Source organism: Drosophila elegans, unplaced genomic scaffold, assembly GCF_018152505.1.
Source record: "Drosophila elegans isolate 14027-0461.03 unplaced genomic scaffold, ASM1815250v1 contig_208, whole genome shotgun sequence".
NCBI lineage: Eukaryota > Metazoa > Arthropoda > Insecta > Diptera > Drosophilidae > Drosophila > Drosophila elegans.
Genome location: NW_024545578.1, coordinates 10522101 through 10537176, shown reverse-complemented (window position 1 = coordinate 10537176; position 15076 = coordinate 10522101). Strand labels below are relative to the sequence as shown.

The 15076-nt window shown below is 40.0% G+C and overlaps 4 protein-coding genes across 7 annotated transcripts in view; 3 read left to right on the top strand and 1 right to left on the bottom strand.

Moving 5' to 3' along the window:
* The window catches only part of LOC108146759 (LIM and SH3 domain protein Lasp), a 28551-nt gene extending 22612 nt beyond the window's left edge, over positions 1–5939 (top strand). The window contains exons 3-7 of one of the 4 annotated variants that reach the window (XM_017272895.2): positions 2533–2665; positions 3020–3155; positions 4576–5304; positions 5450–5691; positions 5760–5939. In XM_017272895.2, coding sequence (XP_017128384.1) covers positions 2533–2665; positions 3020–3155; positions 4576–5304; positions 5450–5691; positions 5760–5939 — 1420 coding nt within the window. Of the gene's footprint in view, positions 1–2532; positions 2666–3019; positions 3156–4107; positions 5305–5449; positions 5692–5759 lie in introns of all 4 variants that reach the window. The other 3 variants (XM_017272894.2, XM_017272893.2, XM_017272896.2) reach the window with 3 other exon arrangements.
* A 6-nt stretch (positions 5940–5945) lies between these two features.
* Positions 5946–7651, top strand: LOC108146763 (pre-mRNA-splicing regulator female-lethal(2)D). Its single transcript, XM_017272899.2, has one exon. It carries the CDS (start codon positions 5946–5948, stop codon positions 6318–6320), a length of 375 nt encoding a protein of 124 aa, XP_017128388.1. The 3' UTR covers positions 6321–7651.
* Positions 7652–7748: 97 nt separating this feature from the next.
* LOC108146760 (coiled-coil domain-containing protein 13) lies at positions 7749–10889 on the bottom strand. The gene is made up of 3 exons (XM_017272897.2): positions 9323–10889; positions 8364–8737; positions 7749–8056 (listed from the first exon to the last, which is right to left on the bottom strand). Exons 1-3 carry the CDS (start codon positions 10739–10741, stop codon positions 7849–7851), a joined length of 2001 nt encoding a protein of 666 aa, XP_017128386.1. The 5' UTR covers positions 10742–10889; the 3' UTR covers positions 7749–7848.
* Positions 10890–11371: 482 nt separating this feature from the next.
* Positions 11372–13342, top strand: LOC108147000 (coatomer subunit zeta-1). Its single transcript, XM_017273263.2, has 4 exons — positions 11372–11445; positions 11503–11870; positions 12424–12514; positions 13159–13342. Exons 1-4 carry the CDS (start codon positions 11428–11430, stop codon positions 13204–13206), a joined length of 525 nt encoding a protein of 174 aa, XP_017128752.1. The 5' UTR covers positions 11372–11427; the 3' UTR covers positions 13207–13342.
* The last annotated feature ends 1734 nt before the right edge of the window (positions 13343–15076 follow it).

The window sequence follows — 15076 nt, the reverse complement described above, 5'->3', positions numbered from 1 at the left end:
TGGTGATCTATTGGGAACGTGCTGAGACATCCGCTGGTGGTAGCCGTTCGCCAATGTCGCCTCCGGGCGCTTAAGCATTGTTATGTCATCATTACCAGCTACCAGCAACAGTAGCAACAACAGCAGTGGCAACAGCAACATCAGTTGCAACAGCAGCAATGTGTGCCAGCTACAACAGCAATTTGACCGACCGACCGACCGAACGCAACGGCAATGCGGACGATGCTTTCTGCGGTTCGGGCTTTGTACTTATTTAGCCCCTTGGTTCCCGTCTCACCCCCCCGCTCTCTGGTTCCATCCATCTATGGCACACACATGCAACGCGTATTGAACGATAAAGCAAAGTAAAGCAAAGCTTACAAGCAGCAACAACAATGCATTATTGCTGTCCTTATGGTTGTTATTGTTGCTCTTGGGTACACTCTTTTTGTTGGATAGTTTTATTTAACAAATTTAACAAAGGTAATAGTAGTGCCACGATACTTATTTTAGTTGTCCAATTTAATATTCATGAGAATTCGATTTACCAATATGTAATATCGATTGATTTTGTCCTCTAACTTTTCAAAAAGTTGGCTATGTACTCAAGGGTTTGGGTTTTTTAAGCATAAGCTAATTTTGTTGTGCTTTTATCACAAATCAAACAGATCAACATTTTAGAAAACAGAAGGTCAAATTACATATTTTTTTTGGTTAAATAGAGAAGTACAAAAAATGGGGTAGTATAATATTTAATTTTATAAAAGCAAAGTTTTCGATTTTTCCAGTTACTATTGATTAAAAGAGACTTATATAGTTTTATAGTTTTTTTGTTGGTGAAGATCAATAATATTATTATGCAATCTAATATAAGCAAGAGTATATAGAATTCGTCATTTTAAATTCGGCCTAGACTAATTCTTGTTGTGTGGAATAGACCTACATGCATCGGTGCTCTGTCAATGATTCTGTTGCTGCTCACACGCTTTGGTCATTAAACGGCCTTGTGCCACTATCAACTATCCACCGTATATATACCCTATTTCACCATTGCCATACCATCCATCTCGGTGGTGGTCACCTCTGTGCGTGTGTGACAGTTTGCATTGTTTGTCGCTGGTTGGCATTCCACAGTGATTGCAACTTATTTTCAGTGGGAGAACGATGTGGAAACAATATCCCCCTGCCACCTTTCGAAGCACGGCGCCAGCTGTGTGCGTTTAGAACATCGCTAAAAAGCCCATAAATATTCTATAAAGCCAATAGACTTGCATGCAATTACGTTTACAATATGTTTATATGGGAGGGGGTTGGGTTATATGGCCAAAAGGGTGAAAGCGGGTCTTCCCCGCTGCGAGTTTATCAACCTTACGAGTCATCGAGGTTGGTTATCAGTTGCGTTGTCCAATCTATCGATCGATTAGTCCGCTGATAGGTTAAAGCACTCTGCACGTGGCCGCAAATAAAAAGAGTCATGAATTTATGAAACTGGCCAGCGTGTGTGTCCATTATGATTACTTTTGTATAACAGATGCGCCATGTTATTCCTTGCTGCTGCCAATAATTAAATTGATATATTAGTCTGTGGGGATGAATCACAAAGAATAATGCAGAAAACTCTTATCAAAATATCAGTGGTATTGTATTTTGTTCGCATTCAACGATTATTAATTTAGTTTTAATAATAAAGTTTTTCTTAATTTGATTAGGTTCAAAATTAATAAGTTTACAAATTATAAACTAATAAAAAAATAAAATCCAATTAAACTTCGAGAAAAACTACCCCAAAAAAAACTACCAAACTCAAAAAGAATTTGTATACAATTTAAATAGTATCTAAAAGTTAGCTATTAATTAAACTTTTATTCTTGATTAAATTAAAATGTTTTGAAGATTTCATTTTAAAACCCAAAGCTAAATTTGTTTATCTCCGTATTTGAAACATTTATAAAACCCAAATGTGAAGTGGTTTTACAATCTTTTGTTTTAAATTCAGTGCTTTATATTTGAACAAGGAGTTTCTTTACAAACTAAAGTTACCCCAAAAAACAAATCTACCAAACTTCAGCCACAGACAAATCTCTGGCAGCGCATTTCCGTTATATGCCGACGGGTAAAGAAAACCCAAATCAAACCACAAAAATACACGTAGTTTCTGCTTTTAATTGATAAAAACGCAGCACCGAGCAGGGGCGAGGCGAGGCGAGGTCAGAGGTTTTCACACGAAGCCAACATGAAATCAGAGATGGATATGCTGTTGCCTTATATATTCCCCCGAGCAGAATCAGCATCTCTCATTCCACCCACTCTAGCGGAATTTCCGTGAATCCAAGTTGGCCAGCTGGCGTGGAGAATTTTAAGCCGGAGCAGAGCTCCGATTGCCGATTGCCACCGGCACAGTGTGTTGTGCGAGTATGATGATGAACTTTATCTGCGGCTTGCCACAGAATGAGCGACTGCAACTGCAGTTTGACTAACGTTAACTCCTCTAACTCTGATCTATAACCCCGTTTTCTTATTTTTTTTTTGTTCCCCCCTCCTCCCCCTTTGCAGACACATACCGAAGGCCAAGGCAACGGCCATTGCCGATACGCCCGAGCTGAAGCGCATCGCCGAGAACACGAAAATCCAGTCGAACGTTAAATACCACGCGGACTTTGAGAAGGCCAAAGGCAAATTTACACAGGTCAGTGGAAAAGTTAAGAGTGGAGAGTGGAGAAGCACAGGGCGTAAATATATCCAATACAATAAAAGAGAAATACTTTTCTGAATCACTTGAGTATGAAAAATTCTTTTAATGTATCCGATCTTTAAAAAATTAATTCTTTAAAAATCGCTACCAATGATTGAGTTAAAGAAGGAATTAAATCATTTGCGACTAGATGTAAATGCTTTAAAAGCAATAAAATAGGTTTCTAGATTTAACTTAATAGTTCAATACCCACCCTAAAGTGCCAAGTCAACTTTTTCTCTCTGTGCTGGAACAAACATACTCCCCCATGTAAATAATGCCTTTACTAATTGGTTATGTATCCGACAGGTGGCCGATGACCCGGAAACGCTGCGGATCAAACAGAACACGAAGCACATATCGAATGTGGCATATCACGGCGATCTGGAGAAGAAGGCGGCCATGGAGAAGCAGCGAGGATCCGCCGAGGTGTCCGACAGCAGCAGTGAGTAGCCGCATTGCATTCGACCCCTGTCTATCCGTATCTGTATCTCTGCTTCTGTTTCTGTATCTGAAACTGTATCTGTATCCATCTCTATGAAACCCCACTGTAACTGTTTCTTTACCGCCTCATACTCACTGGTATCGAAGCTTTATTGTTTGTGACTGCTCGTTCGTTTAATAATGGTTAGTTGGTGGTGGGCCGGGCTTACTGTTCGAATTAATTTATTCGAATTTCAATTGACTTAATGTGTTCATAATAGTCTATTGACGTCATTCATTCATGCATGCAAAACAAATGTATAAAAAAATTACAAAGCCTGTTTTAAATGGATTCATGTAAAGTGTTTATTGAATTGATTTTTTTTACAAGCGATGCATGTATTTTATCTAAATTAAATATTATATATATAAAGTTGACAGGAAAATGTTTAATTCTGTGGTAACCCAAGATACTTTTCCTACCCAGGAATATCCAAATAAATATATTTCTTTTAATTTAAATTATTACATGTTACCAAACCTTTTATCATTTAATTTATCTTCATAGCCATTAATTTTCCTATAATTCATAAAATTAGTCTACCCACTGCATTTGCATTTCGGCACTATTTATCTTTTTTTATATCCATGTCCAACATCTCCGTCACATCTGTCACATATTGTAATTAATATTGATTATAATTCCGTTTTTTATGGTTTATTTTCTTTACTTTTATTTTGTTGCGGACTTTGTTTATCATTTGTTGGCATATATGTACCCCACATCATCAATTGCAACTGCAACAACATAATTTGTGTGCTTTCTGAACTACCGTTAACCTAACGATAAACACAACACAAAACACACACACACACATCCACACTAACAACAAAAACTGTGGACAATGTGGTAACTAATAAAACGTCACCTTAAACAAACAAAAAAATCGATCAAAATCGTTAAAATCGAATAGATGAATCGGAATATTTCTCTGAGCAATTGGCAGCTGAACAATTCTCGCAATATGCACCCACAGCATCACCCATACCGCCCGCAGTGACAACACTACACCAGCAACATCAGCAACAGCAACAACAGCTTCAACAGCTTCAACAGCAGCAATACCAGCAACATCAGCAGCAACTGCAACAGCAGCAGCAACAACAACAACAACATCAACACCAACACTATCTGCAACAGCAGCAACAGACCCTGCCACCGCCACCCATACAACATCAGCAATACAACACAGCGGCCATTACGCCCACATACCAACAACTCCAACAGCAACAACAACAGCAGCAACAGCAACAGCGAGCTCAGCAACAAATGCACGATCCCTATGCACACTACCAGCAACCGCAGGCACTGCGCCAGCAGCAACAGCAGCAGCTGCTGCAACAGCAAGCCATTAAACAAGCCTCACATCTGTATCCCACAGCAACATCCCAGCAGCAGCAGCAGCAGCAACAACAGATGCCACCGCCTCAGACGCCGGCGAACCCGCAGCAGCAGGCGCTCAACAGCTACAATGAGATGCGCTCGGCCATACTCCAGAACTCCCATCATCCCAGCGGCAATTCCGTGGATCAGTACGACCAGCCACAGCCGCAGCAACATCAGCCGCAGCAGCACATCAGCAACCCCACGCTGGTGGCTGCCCCACAGCAGCAGCAATCGCACCACAGCCTGCTGAACAACAATCCGAGCAACGGCGGCATTTCGCACAGCAATCACAGCAACAGCAACATCAACAACAACGGTCACGGCTCCCAGAGCCAAATGTTGCCGCCACAAATGAGACGCTCGGCGGCCAGTGTGGCCTACGATGGCAACGGCAAGCAACAAGTGGCAGCAGGAGCACCACTAGCAGCCGGACCGGGAGTTGCCCAGAATCACCTGCAGCAGCTGTACGCCTCGCCCAATTATGCCGCAGTGACACCTTCGGAAAATTCGGTTAACATTAAACAGCATGCCAGCAATGGCCATGTGCCAAACCAGCAGCAGCAGCAGCAGCACCAACAGCAACTTGTGTCCGGCGGCAGCAGCAATATCGGGAAAATAGCGGACTACGATCCGCTGACGGATGGTCCAAGGGTGGTGCCCAATGCCAGCAGGTCCAGCACCACTTTGGTCTACAGCTCCGAGCCACGGGGCGGCATTCAAGGTGGTAAGTTTGTTGTGGGGCAGGCTAGCTGGTAGTTCGAGGTAGTGCGCTCAGCTCGATTTGTAACACAGTCATCTTGTCCTTGTCCCCAGCTAGTAGAAATCACTTAGGGAATCGGAAACTAATCAAGATTTGAATCCCCCCACAGGCAACAGCGTGTACCCGAAGCGAATTGGATCCGTTACCGATATCGATCCGGCCAACGGCATCTATGGATCGCTGAGCACCGCCGAGCAAGCTCACCAGCAGCAAAAGCACCAGCAGTACTACCAACAGGTGCAGATGATGCAACAGCAAGAACACCCGTCGCAGCAGCAGCAGCAGCAGATGCGACAGCAGCCATCCTACTCCTCTCTGCAGGATAAACAGTCGCGTCAGAGCACCGCATTGGTAATATTGGCTGATATTTCATTGAAAAACAATGTTCAATTTATGTATATTCAATTGCTTTTATTTAGCGCGTCTATCGGGCCATCTACGACTACGAGGCGCAGGACGTCGACGAGGTCAGCTTCCGCGAGGGCGACGTCATCTTCGAGGTGGAGTCCATCGATTCCGGCTGGATGACCGGTCGGGTGGAGCGTACCGGCAAGACCGGCATGCTGCCCGCCAACTATGTGGAACAGGCGGTTATATAATAGGGAATGTTCTACTACTGCTGCTGTCGCCAGCAGTTTGTGGTGATCCTCGTCTGCCTGCTCTACATCCTGCTCGTGCTCGCCTTCTTCGTCAATGTCTTCGTCGCGGATCGCAACATGCACGCGAATCTGATGATGAGGAACGGCCGGCACGGTGTCCATGGCGGAGGTGTTGGAGTCGGAGTCCCTCCGCCGGCAGGCATGCATCCGGGTCACCACAATCCGTACGACATGCATGGCTACAACCACTACAGTAACTACCATCCGCAAGTGGATCCCAAGCAGCAGCAGCAGGACATGGCCAAGAAGACGCCTCAGCAGCAGGCCGAGCAGGACATTTACTACTATTTCAATCACGTATTCAGGCGGCGACGGCGATGATGGGGGTCACTCTCACCCCACCAACCAACCAACAACACCCAAAATCTAAATCTTTAGTGCATTAACTTATATTACATCCCCCTACATACATAGTTATATATATATATAAATACTATATATAGAAAAGCAGTGGATTATGTATAAAGAGACGGGAAATTAATTGTAAAATTAATAGTAATCCAACCATGAACCAACAATCCGATATTCATATTGTCGAATAAACAGAGCCCCAGCAGAGTTACGAGAAATCAACAAGATGAGTCGATTGTGTTTCAGCTATGAATCGGCCGATATATGTCCGCGTATCATATATTTGCCTCGATTCCAATATGAAATTGAGCGACCAAGCTAACCCAGCCAAGTTTGCATTTATCTACAGCCCTTAAACGAATCAAATTTATACAGATATTTATTGAAGAGTATACAAAAAGTTAATCAGCTAATCGTACGCTATAGCTAAGCAATCATATACAAATAGACAACTAACTCTTCTAGCTAAAATGCTTCAGCATAACAAGTTATGGATAGCCAAATTCCAAGGCAAACGTATTCTAATTTAATTAGAAGTTCTCTAAATACTATTTATGGGGCAATAGCTAACCAAAATTTCCCCCTCCCAGTTTTCTTAGGCTTTTTGAAAGCTATTCGCATTAGCCTACTTAGATTCGGATCCCTACAATTTTGTCAATTTATCTGTGTAAAAGAGGTGGACATGGGAAATATTGTTCTTGTTTTTTGGGGGGGAAATTCATGTTTTTAATATATATTTTTTTGTTAAGAGAATAATAATAATATTGTTTGTTTCTAGTGTTAAATTGAAGACGATAATAAGGAGATATTGTTTCGTTTCACAAAATATATCCTTGAAAGTGCCTTTAATTTGCTAACAAGTGTTTTTTAGATAAAACCAATTTACTAGGCTTATCAATAATGCATTAAAAAATCAATAAAATATACCTATACTGTAACTTATACATCTTCATACAATATGCAAAGAATGGAGAACGAATTTCAAACGCAAATATCGAAACAATTTACAAACGGCAACTAAAAATAATTTAATATGTGATTGGAGGAATGTTTTTCTATGGCAAGTCAAGCTATATAATGTATTATTAACTTAACTTAATCCACACTCACCACACCCATACATACATAGCTATAGACAACAATTATTAACAAAATATATAGGCATAATGCAATTTAAAATGCTTCGAGTGGAAAAATCACCTTACAAAAACATGAATTAATCTAAACTTATCCTGAAATAGAAGCAGCGCCAAAGGCTTCGTTTTGTGAACGTGTTACAAATAAAATAAAAATTATAAAAATTTAAAAAGCATTTTTCTTTTGTTCTTCATTTTGTGCGTTCTATTGTTCGGTCATTTTTGGATGATCAATTCCAATGGCAATTAAATTTAATAATTGTTTCGCAATTAATGATACTGGCACGACCTAGCGTCGAGTTTATCGCATTGGAAAGAACATAAAAATTAATCAAAATACAAATTATGTTTGTCCATCTCAATTAATGAATGGAACTTTCGCTGGCGGTTTGTTCAATATTTTTGCTGCTTGGTATTCCACCTTCGCGAGCTGCTTTAATGGTATCCAGGATTATGGTTTTCGAGTTGTTCATGGTCTCCTCAAATAACTTGGCATCAGCACGCTTCTCCTCGGTGACATATTCCAGCTTCTCAGTCAGCATGGTGATCTTCTCATTAGCCAGTTCAAGACTGCAATAAAATAAAATAATTTTTTTGTAACTATATGCGAGATTCATCAATATAAATGCTATTTTAAGATTTTAAGTGTAGTCTTGTGTAAGAAAATAAAATATTATTAATTTATAAACCCTAAATGTTGGTATTGTATTGCCAATAAATAAGAAAATATTTTAATTCGTTTTATAGAGTTAAAAACGTTTTCAATGTTCAACCTATAATAAATTAAATTATCTTTAGCACCTTGAACAATATTCCATTTAAAAAATTAAAATATATAAATGATAAATTTGGAACTTAATGTCTTTGCTAAACTCACTGATTTTTGAGATCCTCTATTCTGGGCTCAGACTGTCCGGTTGAACTCAGAGTGCCGATCGACTGGTACTGGGACTGATTCTCGAAGCTAAAGGAGCCAATCGATCCGTTGAGAGAAGTGCGACTCAGCGAACTGGCATAGTCGGCCATTCGCTGGGTGCGCTTCTTCTTGTCGGACTGCACATCGAGCTCCTTTTCCAAGTCCCTGATCTTCACCTCCAACCGGCTGATACGAGCCTTCAACTTGCCGATCTGTTCCTGGGCAGCATCATTTTTTGTGCGCTCCGTCTCCAGACGTTCGCCCAGAGTTTTGGTCAGCAACATAAGCTGGTTCTTCTCCACCTCGAGGGCATCCAGGATGCCCACGAATTCCTCCTGGAAAAAATATTTAATTCTAATTTTAAAAATCAGAAAATAAATCAGAAGAAAGGTCCTATTAAGTGGATTTTACCGTTTTTTTTTGAATATGTAATAAGAAAGTTTCTATTAAGTGGTTTTTAATGTTGCTTTGAATATTCCTACTTAATGTGCACCCAACAAAAAAATTGTCGTAGAAACTAAACTATTGTATCATAAATTTTAAGCTTTTGGGTTTTAGAGTCTTCTATAGAAATGAAAGCAAAAAGTATAGGGCTTAAATTATTATTATTATTATTTAGTATTGAATTAAAAATTATTCTTGAACATACTACTATTTAATTCAAAACAATACAGCTTATAGCTTGTTGCAATTAATATAATTTTAAAATAATAATTTTAATTAGGTCTGTCAGGCATGTTTTTATAATTACAAACTTAAAAATTGTTTCTAATTGAAATGAGATAATAAAAGAATCTAATAGAAATTGGGTGTTTTTTTATGCAGACAATTTTATAAAGTCTGGTCAACTTTTGTAAGACGTAACGTACATTTAAAAAATATTTTTGTTTTTAAAATTAAACCCCTTTTGGAAGCTTTACCTTTCGAAACTCGCGACAGGAGAAGAGGAATCCGCCGGAGAGGGCGCGCAGATCCATCTCCAGCTTTTTGATCTTCTCCTGCAGACTGGCCATGGCCGCGTCCTTCTGCTTGACCACCGTCTGTAGCTCCAAGTGCATGCCGCTCAGCTCCTCCATCTGGCGCCGGGAGAGATCCCGCTCCTCGGTCACCCGGATCATTTCGCTGCGCATGTCGTCCAAGCGGGCCTCATACTGGATCCGCTGGCGATTGAGCTTATCGTTCATGGTATTGATGTTGACGCCATTGAAGTCGGTCTGCTCCTCCAGCTCATTGAAACGCATCTTGTACTTGTTCATGTCCTCGTTGAGGGTCTTGTTTCTGACCTTCAGAGCGAGTGTTTTGCCACGTTGCTCCTCCAGTTGGGCTTGCAGACTAAGGATCTCCTTCTCCAGAGATTCCACCTTAGCGCGGTGGAGGATCTCACTTTTTCGTACGCCCGGAGTGAAGCGATCGAAGCTGGCAGTCGTAGCGCCACCATCGCCTCCACCCAATCTCTCCGAGCTGGCATAATGGGATCGGTTGCCGGACACCAAGTCAAGATCGCATCCCAGGGTAACTGGGGCATACTCTGCGCGATCTGCAGATCTATCTTCATACGATTCCAGTCGGGCCTTCAGCTCCTGCACCTTTTGGGTGAGTGTGATGATCTGCTGGGCACGACCACGCCAATTGGCCTGATTGAGATTGTTGGCCAGTATGTTGATGTTGCAGCTCTCCCCCATCTCGTGCTGCAGGCACTTTTGGGCCAGCTTCAGTTGAGTTTGCAGCTCGGTGTTCTTGTTGCGCGTCTCGAAGAGCTTCTGCTGCATACTATTGATCTTGGCCTGTAGCTCTTCGGGTGAGCAACCCTTCTTCAGAAGCTCCTGGTTCTGCTGCACCTTCTCGTCGTGATGGCGGAGTTCCTTTTCCATCTTCTCGATCTGCCCATCCTTTTTGACCAGACGATTCTTCAACTGCTCCAATTCGGCGCGCATCTGACGGTTTTTCTTGCTCAACTCCAGGATCTTTGTGCTGGCAATGGAGGAGTTGCAGCGCAGCTCATCAATGGGCACCGAATTGAGAACTTCGTTGAGCGAATCTACGGATTTCTTCAAGGCAAAAATCTCCTGATTCTTGTCCTGAATGGTCTGGGTCAGTGACTGATTCTCCTGCTCGCATTCGGTGAGCTTCTTGCGCAGCTTTTTGCCCTCCGGCTTGGGTGGCTTCGGTGGCTTCGGTTTGCCCGCCGTGGTGGCCACCACCACATGAGCGGCGGCCATGCTCATGGCTTCATGGTCATGCCGGCGCCTCGAAGAGCGATCCATCTTGCCACCCCCCAGGCACTCCTGATCTTGACACTGATCCAGCTTGGCCACATACTCATCCGGCAGCGTGTCCATCGCAATGGGTTCTTATTGTTAACATAAAAATATACACAATCGAATCGAACAATTTCGTTGGGCTAAGCGCAAATAATTTGTACGTGTATCTGTAGATATAACGAAATATTCACAATTTTGGTTGTCGTCAGTGGTTCCTATGTTCTGGCAATTTCTCTTCTTTTTAAAACAATCAAAGCAAAGGTAAGGCTTTGGAACTTAAAAATCAAATTCAAATTTTAAATGAAAGTATTTTAATTTCGAAAAAAAATTCGCAGTTCCATTTCTGTTAACATTTCTTTTCAGAAATTATGACTTTTTGGCGGGCTGTTAATTTACATTCAAAAATGTTTTAGCTTTATAGCAAAGTTTTCTATCATGATCTAAATCTCTAGCGAAGTTTTTCACCATCTACCTTTTATATTGGCAATGACCATTTAGCTATTTACGACCTTTTAAAATTTAAACTTATTCTTGAAATTATAAGTTCTTTTTATAAAAGCATTGTTGCTGCCAATAAATCTTAAAGAGGAAATACAAACTATATTGAGCAATAAATACAATAAAAATAAAAATAAAAGTAGCCAAACTAGCTTTTTTTTAAACATTGCTCCTAGCTATAGCTTGTTCTGGAATATTTGGTATATTTAAGCGGTCGGGGTTACGGTCCCACTAAAGTGACGTGTAAGACACGAAAACAAGTTAAGATGGACGGATTCATGATGGTAAATTGCAAAAAACATAAATTACTGGCTTATATTGAAACCCACCATGTGCCGCAGGACATCATCAAGGGCATGTGCATCATGGACAATGATGGCAACCGCATCCTGGCCAAGTACTACGACAAGAACATCCTGTCCACGTTGAAGGAGCAGAAGGCCTTCGAAAAGAATCTGTTCAACAAGACGCACCGCTCCAACACGGAGATCATCATGCTGGACGGGCTCACCTGCGTCTACAAGAGCAACGTGGACCTCTTCTTCTACGTGATGGGCAACGCCTACGAGAACGAGCTCATCCTGCTCTCCGTGCTCAACTGCCTCTACGACTCCATCAGCCTGATCCTCAAGAAGAACGTGGAGAAGCGACTGGTGCTGGAGAACCTGGAGATCATCATGCTCGCCTTCGACGAGATCTGTGACGGAGGGTGGGTGTATATATAGATATATGTATATAGCGCCAGTGATGAAAGGAATCTGGGTTTAAAGATTGCCGATGCTTTTGTGTATTCAATACTTCTTATAGCTTACAATTTGTATTATTGGGAATTATTTTATGAAGCTAGGTCTTAAACTGAAAGCAAACGAACCAAATCAGGGGTTTTTTCAAGGTTTTAGGCAAGTGGTTCATTTAGTTCAAGTACAATATATTAAGTTTTAAAGACAACGTCGTTTGGACTTACCAAATTAACCATCTTATTTTATACAAATAGCTTACATTTGTTAAATATAAGGCTATAACCAAATAACCAAGCCAAATTCCTTAGCAAGATTCTATTGTTGGGACTTCCATCTAAAAACTAAGTGATAAGACATTGGTTAATTGAAAAATATTGTACATGTTCTGATGCTAGTTTTAAAACATTTTTACAATGTTATTTCTGGGTAAACTTTAAACACAATGTTATTTTCCCCATCACTGTATATATCCTTATAGTCCACATATAAGAACTAATCAAATTATAACTTCTTTTTTAACAGAATGATCCTGGATGCGGATCCCTCATCCGTCGTGAAACGAGTCGATCTGCGCAACGATGACATTCCCATCGCCGAACAGACCGTTGCCCAGGTAACTAACACTCTAAATGGTCTATTTTGGTAGCCTTACTACTTAGTAGCTCTTTTATGTGTTTTTAATGTAATGGTAGGCATTTGTACTTTAGTATGGTCATGTCTTGTTTCGTACTTTGATTATCTGTTAGTATGAGCAAATAAACTTAAAGTTGAATGAAATTCAACAAGAAAAAATAAATGTACTGTGCCTTTTCGATCAAGTATTTAAATAATATTTTATATATAATGTCTCATATTATACAAAAATTTTTATTTTTTCATTTAAAAACAGACATGGTTAAATGTTGTATTGTCTTTCATTTTTTCCATGACATTTTGTTAATTTACTAATTATTATAAATAGTTAACTAGTTTCAATAGATTAATGGTACTTCCACGTTTTTAAGTTAATATTAGGCACTTCTCAAATCATACTTTTATTTTAAAATAGTTCCTTTACATTGTGTACATGTTTTTTGACTTAGTTTTGATTACCTGCCCCGAAATTGTCCCATCTCCTTGTACTCTCAAAATGATCAAATAAATATGTTTAAAATGTTCTGGAACTTAACGCTCATTTTGAATTGGTTCATTAGCTACTTGATCAAAATTTCTGCTGAGTATCTGTATCTATATTCGTATGTGCTATCTATTTTTTAGGTTCTGCAGTCGGCGCGTGAACAACTCAAATGGTCCATTCTGAAGTGATGTGATGAGGGTTGGCGGAAGAGAGGAAGCCACTTCCGCGCCGAGTTGTCGCAATACATTCGATTCTTCTTTTATTTTACCCCCAACTGTTTTCGCCTAGTTGTAAAGCATATTATAATACATACATTTAACTAGAGCGCCCTGCATGTTTTTATTGGATAACTAACAACTAATAACTTGATGTGTCATTGCTAAGCCTCAGGCACCGATTAACTATTGAATTATCAAGGTCCTTATTCGTCATAAATCACTTGTGCGTGGTATGTAATCTGATTCTTAGGTAAGGGTATCCCCTGAATAAACAAACAAGTCATCGAAATGGACCGGATTTACGGATTGGAACTAACTGTATTAAAGAGTACACCCAACCTTGTTGATGCTTAACTTTTTTGAGCGAGTGTAACGCTTATCTCAGTATTTAAGTACTTTAACCGAGGAGCTTTCGCATGCAGCCATATAATGCCAGAACTGACCCATGCGATGCAACGCTGATCGGTCAGTATTACAATAAGATAATGCAGGTATAATGCATATTGTTTTGTTATCTCCAGTCATATGCATATCAAACAAATCGAACCACTTAGTTCGAGATAGGGGGCCAAATAATGGCAAAAACACGTACCCAAATAATGTCCAACAAAGTTGGCTTGAAGTGGGGGCTGAAATAAGGAGAGTAAAGCCTCTTCACGAGGTCGTAACAATTATTTAGCGATTAAAATCCATTAATCTCAACATCTTTATAATGGGGGCGCATAAAGAAATTCTATTTCCAGAAGGAGTCTCTAAAGGTTTTCAATAGCTTTGTTTTCTGCTAATCCTAAGGTAAGGGCACTGCTACTAAATGTTTGATTTATGGCTTATTGCACCTTAATTGATCAGCTTAGCTCTTGCAGACACTATTAAAAGCTTTAGTTATGGGACAATTTTCTACGTTCTAAAGAAAAGGGAATTAATTGAAGGTTGTTCGATCGGGGGACTTACATTTCATCTTCAAAAGACCTTGTTTCGTAACTCCATTTATTATCTCCCCCCAAAAAAAAGGAAATATAGATAGCCGTGATTCAATTGTTTTTCCCAGCCTTTGGTGGCATGGCTATCACTCAACTTCAACCCGCAGCTCGTACATCATCAAGCAGAGACGTGCTCCACACCCACGACCACCAATAATATTCCCACCCATCGTTCCTTAATCAAATGGTTGTCAACATTGCAGCCAAAACAAAAACACTGGCAAAATTAAGCGCCTCGCGTTTATCTGCCTTCTGTGTTGTCGAATTAGACAAATAACACCGTGGTGGGGAGTTGAATGTGAGGTAAGCAGGTACATAGCTATATCTATCAGCTATATGAGCGGTGATATCAGGACCGCACTTGATGGATTGCCCTGGGATCACGTTTTTGGTTGTGTCGAAGACGCAAGGTCCCCGGAATTAGCTGCTTACGTGGTTGCATGATGACAGGGGCTTGTCGCATTCAAGATACGATCATATAAGCTCTTCAAATCAGTGGTATTAAGACTGTTATAAAAACGGTGAACATATAAGAAATATTAGATCATTCAAAAATACAAAACATCCTGATGATACAATACTTTTTATAAAAAATGTAAAGATTTAACTAGTCTTCTATTATAATCAAAAGAAATATAAAAAGCTCTAAAGATTTGTAACAATGAATAAAATAAAAAATAAAAACATTTTATCATGTTGGAATTTACCATTAATATCGCATTTTAAAGTACAGATAATAAAATGAAAATAAAATAATATTTTCATTTTCTAAAATAATAGTTTTTTTTTTCTGAATTTTTCAAGATTGAAAAAATCCATTCATAAAAAAAAACCTAATCCTCTATTGTGGCATTCCTATT

Bases quoted from the DNA above. Each gene is read 5' to 3' on its own strand.
- LOC108147000 (XM_017273263.2), top strand. The intron at 11,871-12,423 runs GTGGGTGTATAT...CTTTTTTAACAG, and splicing joins GACGAGATCTGTGACGGAGG to AATGATCCTGGATGCGGATC. The intron at 12,515-13,158 runs GTAACTAACACT...TCTATTTTTTAG, and splicing joins CCGAACAGACCGTTGCCCAG to GTTCTGCAGTCGGCGCGTGA.
- LOC108146763 (XM_017272899.2), top strand. From the start codon at position 5,946: ATGTTCTACTACTGCTGCTGTCGCCAGCAGTTTGTGGTGATCCTCGTC.
- LOC108146760 (XM_017272897.2), bottom strand. From the start codon at position 10,741: ATGGACACGCTGCCGGATGAGTATGTGGCCAAGCTGGATCAGTGTCAA. The intron at 8,738-9,322 runs GTAAAGCTTCCA...TATTTTTTCCAG, and splicing joins CCTGTCGCGAGTTTCGAAAG to GAGGAATTCGTGGGCATCCT. The intron at 8,057-8,363 runs GTGAGTTTAGCA...ATTTTATTGCAG, and splicing joins ATAGAGGATCTCAAAAATCA to TCTTGAACTGGCTAATGAGA.